The sequence below is a fragment of the Primulina tabacum genome, chromosome 3 (assembly GCF_025594145.1).
Source record: "Primulina tabacum isolate GXHZ01 chromosome 3, ASM2559414v2, whole genome shotgun sequence".
NCBI classification, from domain to species: Eukaryota; Viridiplantae; Streptophyta; class Magnoliopsida; order Lamiales; family Gesneriaceae; genus Primulina; species Primulina tabacum.
In genome coordinates, this window is record NC_134552.1 from 9,583,702 (window position 1) to 9,595,509 (window position 11,808).

General features: G+C 33.4%; 1 protein-coding gene across 11 annotated transcripts; it reads right to left on the reverse strand.

Moving 5' to 3' along the window:
* Positions 1-5,244: 5,244 nt before the first annotated feature.
* On the reverse strand, positions 5,245-10,331 carry LOC142540057 (AP2/ERF and B3 domain-containing transcription factor At1g51120-like). Of its 11 annotated transcripts, none has more exons than XM_075645930.1 (5): positions 9,363-10,331; positions 9,212-9,278; positions 8,768-8,873; positions 8,586-8,645; positions 5,245-6,377 (listed from the first exon to the last, which is right to left on the reverse strand). In XM_075645930.1, the coding sequence occupies exon 5, from the start codon at positions 6,365-6,367 to the stop codon at positions 5,378-5,380; it is 990 nt and encodes a 329-aa protein (XP_075502045.1). In that variant the 5' UTR covers positions 6,368-6,377; positions 8,586-8,645; positions 8,768-8,873; positions 9,212-9,278; positions 9,363-10,331; the 3' UTR covers positions 5,245-5,377. The 11 variants fall into 11 exon arrangements, with proteins under 11 accessions (XP_075502045.1, XP_075502038.1, XP_075502042.1 ...); XM_075645923.1 differs by having other exon boundaries at positions 8,586-8,642; positions 8,768-9,278; positions 9,363-9,830; positions 10,013-10,330; XM_075645927.1 differs by having other exon boundaries at positions 8,586-8,642; positions 9,363-10,330.
* Between the last annotated feature and the right edge of the window lie 1,477 nt (positions 10,332-11,808).

Here is an 11,808-nt window from a genome sequence, read left to right on the forward strand (position 1 = left end):
AAAGATGGTGGCTTTTGTGTTGAGTTCCACAATATTGCACGAAGGAGAATTGTCGGCTGATGACAATTATTATGGAGTGTTTTAATTGACCCTTATGGTTTTCGTAGTTTAATTTATCAGAGCGTTTCCCAAACTTGGCCAACGATATTGGTATGACATCATTCTCCTAGTCTATATTGGAAGAGGGGGGGTGAAGGCCTTTAGGCAAAATCTAACATCGTCAAACTACGGTAGAGATGCTGGGTATTTAAATGAGCGTGTAGCAACTTCTTGTGACGCGTTTTAAATCCGTGAGGACCTGTGCCAAAACGGACAATTTCACAAGTGGGTTGAGCCATTACATTTGTTATTAGAGCGACTCCGTGCGGGTTTTGGAATGGTGGGCAAAACCTCAGCGAGGACGCTGAGTCCCGAAAGGACGGGTGAAGTCCTTTAGGCGAAATCCCACATAGCCAAACCATGAGAGAGATGATGGGTATTTAATTGGGCGTGCAGCAAGCCCTTGTGACGCGTTTTAAATCCGTGAAGCCCTGAGCCAAAGTGAACAATTTCACAAGTGGGTTGGGCCGTTATTTTAATTTATGCATTGATTGTTGACTATTGTATTATTGATCTTAGTATGATAATGGTGACTGCTGTGGGTGTTTTTTTAATCTCTGCATTGATTCGCGACTATTGTATTGTTGGTCTTGTTAATTGTACTAAGAACTTGGATTGTGTAAATTTTATGGAAATTGGTTTGAATTGTTATTTGTGTGAATTGTTGGTCAACTTGGCCCTCAACAGACATCATGCTCTCCTTCCTTAGAATGAAGCAAGCGAATCAATTGATTCGATATAGAAATTTGAAATGATGATAATCATTCTACTTGTTCTCGAACACGACAGGGCATTAGATTTTGGGGAAAAGACACTATATGAATGGCAACATCCAACGATGAACGAGGCTTGCTGGCCTGGGTCTTTACATGTCAGAAAAGGTTTCTTCACTACTGTTTTGTATTGAAGAATACTCATTTTTTGTGTTTTATGTTGAATTTATTACTAAGAATACTCTTTTTTAATTTTTTGTTTTGTTTTAACAATGTTAATTTCTTGAGATTTGTAATGGGCGTGGCAGCCTTCTTATGTTCTATGTTCGCCGTTTCTTATCACATGGCAGTTATGGATGCTAAAAAGAAGGAGGCCAAAAATGTTTATGAGATTCTTGCATAAATCGAGATTGTTGTTTGCATTATGTTTTTGCCCTTGCTCATGCTCGGAAGTCATTTATTTATATGTTATTTTGTTCTCAATTTATCTATAAAAAATCAAGATATTCCAGGTTGGGATTTAAAATAACTACGTTGTTGATGACGTCTCTCACAATGTTAGAGTCTGCGACGGCGACCGCAATAGAAGTGAGAAAGAAAGACGAGTTAAAGATGGTGGCTCTTGTGTTGAGTTCCACAATATTGCGCGAAGGAGAATTGTCGGCTGAAGACAATTATTATGGAGTGTTTGAAACGACCCTTACGGTTTTCGTAGTGCAATTTATCAAAGTGTTTCCCAAACTCGGCCAACCATATTGGTATGACATCATTCTCCTAGTCTATATTGGAAGAGAAGCTGTGATGTATTCTATGAAGAAAATGAAGGAAAAAATGAGACAAAATTGGGAAATTGTGGCAAAGAAAGGGGTGAACATGTTGGAAAATTTGGAAAAAGAGTGGAAGATAACAAGTAAACGATCAGGTTGTCATCACCATATAAATGTTAACAAAGATCTGCCAAGTTTCACAAGAATGAGGATCATCATTGGCAAAATGAAAGAGGACACTGATATCTGATATGGTAGATTTTAGATTGAGAGATTTAGATTTGTGAAATTTTTTTTTATTTTTTTTTTAATGAAATTTGTGAAAGATTTTGATTATAAAGGCTGATAATGGATTTGAAATTAAAGCATATGTAGAATGGGCGATCAATTCTTTATTAACCGTCTTAACCACTCGAACCAAATTATACCACACTGTTTTTCCTAAATTTTTCCAAAAGATCATGATGAAAAATAAGACATATATTCCTCTCTCCAGTCTATAGATCTTCTATTTTTGCATGTTTTCACGACTTACTTTTTCACTTGATTAAAAATCACAACATTGAAGTTTATCACAGTATATAACAAAGTCATTACTTTATATATAAAATAATCAATTCTAATTAGATTCAGCTCGTTTGGATGTAAATGTAACAGTTGATCTCAATTTCACAAAATATAAATCCTTAGAATTGAATCAAACAAAAAAACCAAATGTAACAAAAAGTCAATTTATTAATTAACAACAAACATAACATAGAGTGACTGAGTAAATTTACCAAATCAGAGCGATTCCACGTGGGTTTGAAATGGTGGGGCAAACCTCAGCGATGACGCTGAGTCTCAAAAGGGGGTCAAGGCCTTTGGGCGAAATCCCACACGGCCAAACCACGGGAGAGATGCCGGGCATTTAAATTAGCGTGTAACAACTCATTGTGAAGCGTTTTAAATCCGTGAGGCCCTAGTCCAAAGCGTAGAATTTCACAAGTGTTCTGGGCATTTACATTTGGTATCAGAGCGACATCGCGTACATTTGATATTGTGGGGTAAACCTTAGCGAGGACGCTGAGTCCCGAAAGGGGGGAGGGGAAGACCTTTAGGCCAAATCCCTCATCGCCAAACCATGGAGAGATGGTGGGCATTTAAATGGGCATGTAGCAACTCTTTGTGACACGTTTTAAATCCGTGAGGTCCTGGGCCAAAGCGAACAATTTCACAAGTGGGTTGAGCTATTACATTTGGTATCAGAACGACTCCGCGCGGGTTTGGGGTGGTGGGGCAAAACTCGGCAAGGACCCTGAGTCCCGAAAGGAGAGGTGAAGGCCTTTAGGCGAAATCCCACATCGCTAAACCACGGGAGATATGCTGGACATTTAAATGAGCGTGTAGCAACCCCTTGTGAAGCGTTTTAAAGTCGTGAGGCCCTGTGTCAAAGCGGACAATTTTACAAGTTGGTTGGGCCGTTATTTTAATTTCTGCATTGATTATTGATTGTTGTATTATTGGTCTTAGTACGATAGTGGTTACTGATGTGGGTGTTTATTGGTCTTACTAATTGTACTAAGAACTTGGATTGTGTAAATTTTATGAAAATTGGTTTGAATTGTTCTTTGGGTGAATTGGTGGTCAACTTGGCCCTCAATGGACATCCTGCTCTTCTTTTTTAGAATGAAGCAATCAAATCAATTGACTCGATATAGAAATTTGAAATTACGATAATCACTCTACATAATTTCAAACCTGACAGGGCATTAGCTTTTGGGCAAAAGACTGTAAACGAATGGCAACACCCAACGGTGAACGAGGCTTAATGGCCTTGGTCTTTACATGTCAGAAAAGGTTTCCCCATTACTATCTTGTATTTAAGAATACTCATTTTTTTGTGTTTTTTGTTGAATTTATTACTAAGAAGCTTCTTCTTTTTTTGTTTTGTTTTGTTTTGTTTTAACAATTTTAATTTCTTCAGATTTATAATGGGCATGACGAGCTTCTTATGTTCCATGTTCGTCGTTTCTTATCACATGACAGTTCTGGATGCTAAAAAAGAGGTCAAAAAGTTTTATGAGATTCTTGCTGAAATCTGGATTGTTGTTTGTATTATGTTTTTGCCCTTGGCCAAAAAACAATTTTCTAAAAATTATCTAATAAAATATATAGTACCTTCACAATCATATTAGCACAATTTAATATGTTCGTGTACTAATGTAAAAATGCTCTAAAGTTTACATTTGGTACTTGACATGATTAAATGCCAATTATAAAAATTAACTTAATTTAAAGTCAAATTTCAATATAGGTATTTGTAAAAACATTAAAAAAAAGCCAATCTTTTTTTTTTTTTGTTTAATCTCTGATTTTTCAATAATACTGATAGCAAAATTGTAGAGCTATTCTAATTTTGGTATTTTTTTTACCAATAATACTTTTGTGAAAGCATACTGCATGCATGTTTTAAATGTTAAATTCAAGTTAACGATTTTGTATTAAGAGTGATATACTATCTAATCCAAAAAATTTAAAACTATATAATTGAATTTAAAAATACAGATAAAAATAGCGTTGAAGATTCAAAAAAAATCTAATATAAAATTTTAAAATATAGATAACGATAGTATTGAACTAGATAGAATTAGTATGGAAGATTCAAAAAAATGATTTATAATCTAAAATTTTAAAAATATAGATAAAGATAAATATAAAAACATAGATGAAAATAGTAGTGGACTAAAAAATAAATGATATTTTAGGAAATAGAAAAATAAGTTTCAAATAAACAATAGAAAGAGAAATCACTGATAAACATCAATTTTTTTGGGTAAAAAAGAAAGATTGGACATTAATGTAAATTTATTTTTGGTTTCACCAAATTGATTAAGTTAATATTAAAGAGGACATATTTTTATTTAGATGTAAGATTATTGAATTGCTTAACGTAAAATATAGTGAATTAGAAATTTAATTATTTTATCCATATAAGCAGGTTAAGAAATTGAAATCGATCAAATCAAACACAACCTGAATATATTTCTTTATTATCAAAATAGAATTGAACTTTAGATTTTTATTCTCCGAGATTGTGCAAAGTATTCTAAAATTGAATGGTAAAAAGTAAAAATTCACATAATTTGTACATCACAGTCACTAAATAGCTGATGGTTGAATAAAAAAGTTTAAGAAAATATTTCTATATTGTTGTAGCTTGCGTATTGCATCTCTTCAGATATTAACCTTTTCTAAATAAAAAATAAAATGAAATGATCACAAAATTGAAACAACTATTATATAAAAATGTTTTTATAGTTGAAACGTATTATGTTTTAGTTTCACAATAGTCTTCAATTTCGAAAACATATATCGATTGTTTTTTAAAAACTATATTTGGAGAAAAGTATTTTTTTTATATTACAAAATAATGTTCAAAATCTTACTTCAGGTTTTGACATGCTTTCAGGTCATTTTTGGGCCTATTAGACCAAGTTGGCCTCAAGAGCTTATTTGTCGCATGATAAAATAAAAATGGTTCTTGGAGTATATATATAATACTGATAATATCTCTACAGGTATGGAGTTTGAATAGCGTGTTTCATGTTGTCACGTTTTTTGCAACATTCTTGATGTTGTTAGCACAAAGTTTGTGTACTTGGAATGATTCTTTAACAGACATATATGTTAATTCAATTCCGGCAATAAGATCTTGCCCAACAATTCATAAGTTGGAAAGAAACCACAACCTTTAGAAATCTAATGAGTTTTAATGGTGTTCCCAAACCACATATATAATTTTATGAACCAAAATAATTAAATAATTTGAACCCCAAAAAGCTTAAAACCCTTTGTCTTCACTTTTTCTGGAGATTCCTGACCATTATCTTCCCTCACTTTAGCATCATCTTCATCCTCTATTGAATCAAACTTGTCATTCTCCTTGGTTATGGCCTCGCCGTCGTTATAATGCCCCTCGTTGTAGGCGACATCGATCATACTAAGTCTCCCAACTCCAGACAAACCGTTATTAGACTCGAAGATAGAAAAAATAACCCTGTCCTTGGATCTTAGCCCCTTTTCCTTTGCAAATCTATTCCAACCCCTAGTAAATACAAAACTTTGGCTACTTTTCCAATAACAATACCGAAACTTCCATGACCTCATGGACCTATCGAAAAACTCAAGTTCTATGTCTTCTATGCCACCTCCGTTGTCTTCCTCCGTCTCAGAAATCTGAGGGAAATATTTTACAGCGTACTTTTTGGGAATGACAAGTCGGTTAAGCTTACTCACATCACTGGGTGTGAGTTCCTTCTCGAAAAGTTGCCTCACTTTGACCCCGGTGACACCATTCAATATGGCTTGATTACTGTTAATGCATTGGGCTTGAGCCCTTAAATATTCGGAAAATTTGGTAGCGTAGGAGCCATCCTTGATCATGCTTAGGACTGATTCTGTGCTAAATTGGCTCTGGAAACTTGGCTCGTGGATGGTTAAATCAGTCCAAGGAAAATTTCTAAACGAGTCTCCATTGCGAAGCTTGATAGCCGCGCTATCATATGCCATTGCAGCTTCTTGCTCGGATTTAAACGTCCCAAGCCAAATACGCTCATGATTCGCATATATTTGGGTTCCCCAGTGCCCATTTTGTTGGCTAACAACACCCTTGAATCTTGAACTGGAGGCAGAAACATTGTGTTTAAGATTCTTGAGAGGTATCTGTTTGTTGTCGGTGTCGGATTGAGAGACTTCTTCGGACTGATCGGTGATTGCAGTTCCTGAAACAACACTTGGTTCTTCCATACCTTGAATTCTGAAATTCAAAAGAGAAAAACCAATGAAAATTTGAACGACATAATGAAGATAGAACATTTAGGCACCATTAATATTACAGCACGAAAGAATTCTGCTACAAGAGACAATCTCTAAAGAGCAACGCCTTGAAAAAAGATTGACGTTCAAGTTCAAACGAAAAATTTGAGATAACTACTAGAAATATCGAGGACACATACATATATCTTCTCTATCGACACCATATATACAACATTGACATAGATTTATTTTTTTCAAGTGCAACGACAAGGTTAGATATGATATGCCGATTATCTATCCATGTATCCAAGGAAAAAAAACTTCATATAACAAATCGAATTACACAATTATATTTGCAAATTCGTGGAACTACAGACTGTAATTGCAAACTCAACCATCATAGTTCAGTATTTTTGGTAAATACAATAATGTAGCAGCAATCATTTTGCAACACCATTCCAAAAATGTATACACGCATCCTTGCAGGTCATTAGCTTTTAAGCTTCATTGCATGTTTATATTGTAAGAACTAAATAATTAGCCATTATAATTAGAGAAGCAATGGCCTTTTTTTACATCTGCACCGCCACACGTAGGGTGGCTTTGTCAATGAAAGGAGGTGGGAATCCTATGCAATCTCGTCATGAAAGTGCTTACAAATCACACAGCACAACGAAAGTAAAGATTAAATTAAACAAACATAATATCAACATATTAAGTCTTTAAATTCTACAATTGGGATGTACTTTTCTTATTTTATTGCATTTGAAATAAAATCTTAAAGAATGAGAAAGCACTCTCATGTGATTTGAGATTAAAACTATAGTTTCTGCTTTTAAGTTTGGATGTGTCATCCATCAATCAACTTAAATACAAGTTTTTTTCCCTGCATGCATACTGCATGATAATAATAATCTAGTTAATTTATCGAAGGACTGCATATATGGTATCAGATATTGTTGACATGATGCAAATATGACATCAAATCTGCTATGTTGATAGACTCGCCATAATGTAAGTCATCACGTCAAAACTAACTACATAACCAAATCCAACTTACACCAAATCACATGACAAAGAAAATAGTTTACAATATGAAAATTTTATGATATAACAAAATGTCCCAAAAATAATTACGATTATGTAATTTATGAACAATAAAATAAAACAATGGCGCCACTGTTAAGGACAAATACTTTCAGGACGGAGTTTAGCAAATTAAAAAATAATAATTGCATTTTTATAGGGTTGAATTTCTTGACTGATTCAAAACAAGAAAGAGTTTGCGAAGCAGGCCAGATTGTGCAGATTACTTCAAGAACTTAACCATATTTGGCAATTATAAATAATGATGACAACACGTAAGCAACATACACACACACACACAATATATATATATACATGTATATATAAGATCAACTTTTTCCAGGAAGTTTCCATTTACTTGGAGGAACAGGATCAAATCTAAAACACCAGTAACAAAAACAAAGAAGAGCCACGCCTGATGGTAAAATCCAAATTTACTTAGGGCAGACAAAGACATTTACATAAAGAACATGACAAAAATATAAAGTGTGATTCATAAAAATCCAAATATACCAGAGTTGTTTCAATAAGGAGTACAGGAAACAACAAATTATGTCTAATTACTTCTACAGTTCTATTATAACAACAGAACTAATACTCCATTTGGCTTTGACAAAAAATTGCCCCATTTGGCTAATAAGTTAGCAACGCTATTATTTTTGGGACAAACAAGTTCTTAATTATACGTATAATTCACCATCCAGACATGTATCAATTTTTAATCAGTTCACCATATCCAATCTCAATCTCGAATGGAGAAGTGTGCAGCCCTTGTCCAGCGTCGAACGACAACTTTTGCTCGACTAAAACCACATTTTTCATTCATATGTGATTGATTTACAGAAAAAAATAGAGTTTACAATCCCATATGTAGAAATCTACAATCAAAATTATTAAACTTACATCATATACCATCAATTAATCCAATAAAGAGTTAATAATTAAAGCTCATTTAATATCTGAACTTGTAACAAGAAAACCATAACAAAAATATCAGTTTATATATATGTCAAACATATAATAGCATCACTCAAACAAAACATAAGGTAGATACAGCAAAATAACAATCTGGACAAAGAAAATTATGACACCACGAAGAGAAATTAAAGGTTGTAAGGAATACCTGGGGAATCAGGTTTCGGCAAATTAAAGGCTGGTGAAGAAACAGGCGTGATAATAACTGCTGATGAAGAAGTAAACGCAATCAAATTCTTAATAGTTGGAAGAAATAATTGTCAAAACAGAAAGGAAATAAATATAAATAATCAGGACAAGTGCTAAAGATTTTCTTTTCATTGTTCGTACCCATGATTCTATATGTGGGTTTATGCGCATCTGCCCATTGAAGGAAACAAAAATCTTCCCATAATTGAATTGCTTCCATAATTGGTTTACTTTCAAAAATTGATTCCTTGCGCTCAATCAATGAAATATAAAAGTTAATTACCATGACCAAATCCAAGCAAGAAATTAAAACGAAAAAGGCACGTTAGAAATCGGAATTATTTCCGCCGAAAACACAGCAAATAATATCAGAAAATATGCATAATTACACATTAACAAAAAGAAGAAATTTTTCAGTAAAACAGTCTTTCTTGGAAGTTGCAAAAGAATATTGATATGGATAATGCTGCAGCGATTCAGAATTTTTTTGGATACATGCTTTATTTTTTTCGATTGAACTATTGTCTTTCGTTACGTACACCTTAGACAAATTTTGTTGCGTGACAAACTTGTTTCAGAGATTACCGGTGAGGAAAATCGATATGATTGATCATGTGTTCACCAGCTACATCTACTCGGACCAGCGGCTTACCTACATTTTAACAGTACAATACGGTATTAGTCCTAAAAAAAACATAAGATTTTCAGTTAAAATTACCACAGTAACACATCGTACCTTCTTAAACCCACATCGTCCTCTTCAGGAGCAACATCAAAAGTCACGCTTCAGATCTCCATCACAGTAAATAGCCCAGTAATGCACTAGTTTTTCAAATGAAATAATAGCATGGTAGTACTGGAAGACATGAAAAGATTACTTTGATTTTCACGCACATCAAGAAATTAACATTCCAAAACCTAGATTAGGAGTCGGGATGCTCATCTTTGTAACAAGATCTGAGAATAATACACTTGTCCTCCGCCTAAAAATGCCGCCAAGAATAAGAAAAACAAACAGATAGTGTGTGCTGTTCATCCCAGACAGTGGCGTGTGTGGTTTCGTTTATACGTGGCAGAGTATACGAGCTTTGATTGGACGGCGGCTTCATACTATACATCCAAGTGGACATATCACATATGGTATCTCTGTTTGGATCTTCATCTCTTTGGAATTGCCGCCTCTCACTGTTTTATGGGCCTTTTTCTACTTGAGATTGAACAGTGATGTATTTAAATCGACCAAAGATATAAGTATATATTCACAGAAGGAAGATAAAAGGCAAGACATAGCTGACAGTAAGAGGAGTGAGCACACGTATAACCAAAGGTACGCTCTTTGTACAAATTGCTGCGTGTGCTCGCTCTCTTCTGTCAACTATAAATTACCTCGTTTTGATGTGTCCTTCTGATCACAAACTCAGAGAAATGCATAGTTTCTCGACAGGAAAAGCATATATTTTTCGTAATCGTTTTATGCTTCTCATTTCTCATCAAATGGTCAGATCTGAAAACAAAGAGAAAACCCAGTTCTGGAACCTTGACCATTAACCAGGTGCTAGTACCGGAAAGGATTAGGGTTTCTCGGATGAATTCCAAGATCAACCATTCGACTCATTTCATATGTGTAAATATATAGTATTCATCAGAGATCAACCATTCGGCTCATTTCATACGAGTAAATATATAGTTTTAATATGATACGTAGTATATATTTATGTGAGTATTGAATGAAATGACAATCATATATTAGATTTCGGGTCAATTTATACACATTTAATTCAGGCATTTCTGAATAATAATGAGGGGCGGGCGTAACACAGAAAGACAACACCACAAGGTAGGGTTCTTCTTTCCAAATAATGATGAAGAAGTCGACTTGGTCTTGTATGGAAGTCGAAAAGGAGGAAGGATTGTTGTCACCGGCGGATTGGTTGGTTGGGGATGGGGTTGACTAGGTGGTCTGCTCAGTATTATTTGATGGAGACTATTCGTTTCTTTTTTATGAATAGCTGTCGTTTGGAGATTATCACAATGGGTAATCGTTAAGGGAGAGCAGTCAACCTCAGGAAATAATCCAAAACATATACGCAAGTAATTTATTCATGTTAAATTAAATGGTGGTGCATTTTCTTTCATAATAATATATTGGCGATCCCCGCCGGAACCCCTACGATTTTTGGGACAAGAACTGCAACTTCACCGAAAACGATATACAATTACAATCTATTTTATATATATATATGTATATATATATATATATATACCATCTTGTTTAAATTGAGTGACTTAAAATATCTATTTTATATTTTGGTATTTTTTTTATAAACCAAAAATATAATTTTATCAAATTACCAAAATATTCTACTTTTATTTAATGAAAAAATTCCTAAAAATCTATGTTTGTACATATTTATCTTATCTAAAACTATATATCCTAATAGAATGTCTTTTTATCTTTATCTATATATATATTTATTTTATTAATAAAAATATCACTATAAAATAAAATATTATTGTCAAAAAACATTTTTAAAGTTTAAATTTTAATATAATATATAGATTTTTACATCGCGTACATATATATAAACACTTGTTATATATTAATAACCTTGAATCACTTATGCTAAATGATATGATCTGTCAAAGTGACAACAACGTCAAATCACATGTATAACTAATAAAAAGCAAAAATTTGTGTGAGAAGATTTCACGGGTCGTATTTTATGAGACAAATATCTTATTTGAGTCATCCATAAAAAAATATTATTCTTTATGCTAAAAGTATTACTTTGACCCGTCTCACAAATAAAGATTCGTGAGACCGTTTCGCAAGAACATTTCTGAATTTTCTATATCTATTAGAATTATATGTATCTGAATGAAAATTTAGAATAACAACACTTATGAAATACTTCAAAAATAAAAAGTGCATTACATAATATTAATTTAAACACAGATAATGTGGGTGTGATGGTAGCTAATATATATTATATTGTGGATTTGTAACAATTGATTTTCACGAACACACTCCTATCAACAAGTTCGAATATTCACATTGCCTCCCACAAATTAATGTTTGGGTTCAATATCCAAAAAGGTCCTTGAAAATATTTTGAGAGCACATGTTATCATTTGATATTTGCATATCGATGAAAATGTATTTTTTTGTAAAAAAAAAAAAA

Bases quoted from the DNA above. Each gene is read 5' to 3' on its own strand.
- LOC142540057 (XM_075645931.1), bottom strand. From the start codon at position 6,367: ATGGAAGAACCAAGTGTTGTTTCAGGAACTGCAATCACCGATCAGTCC.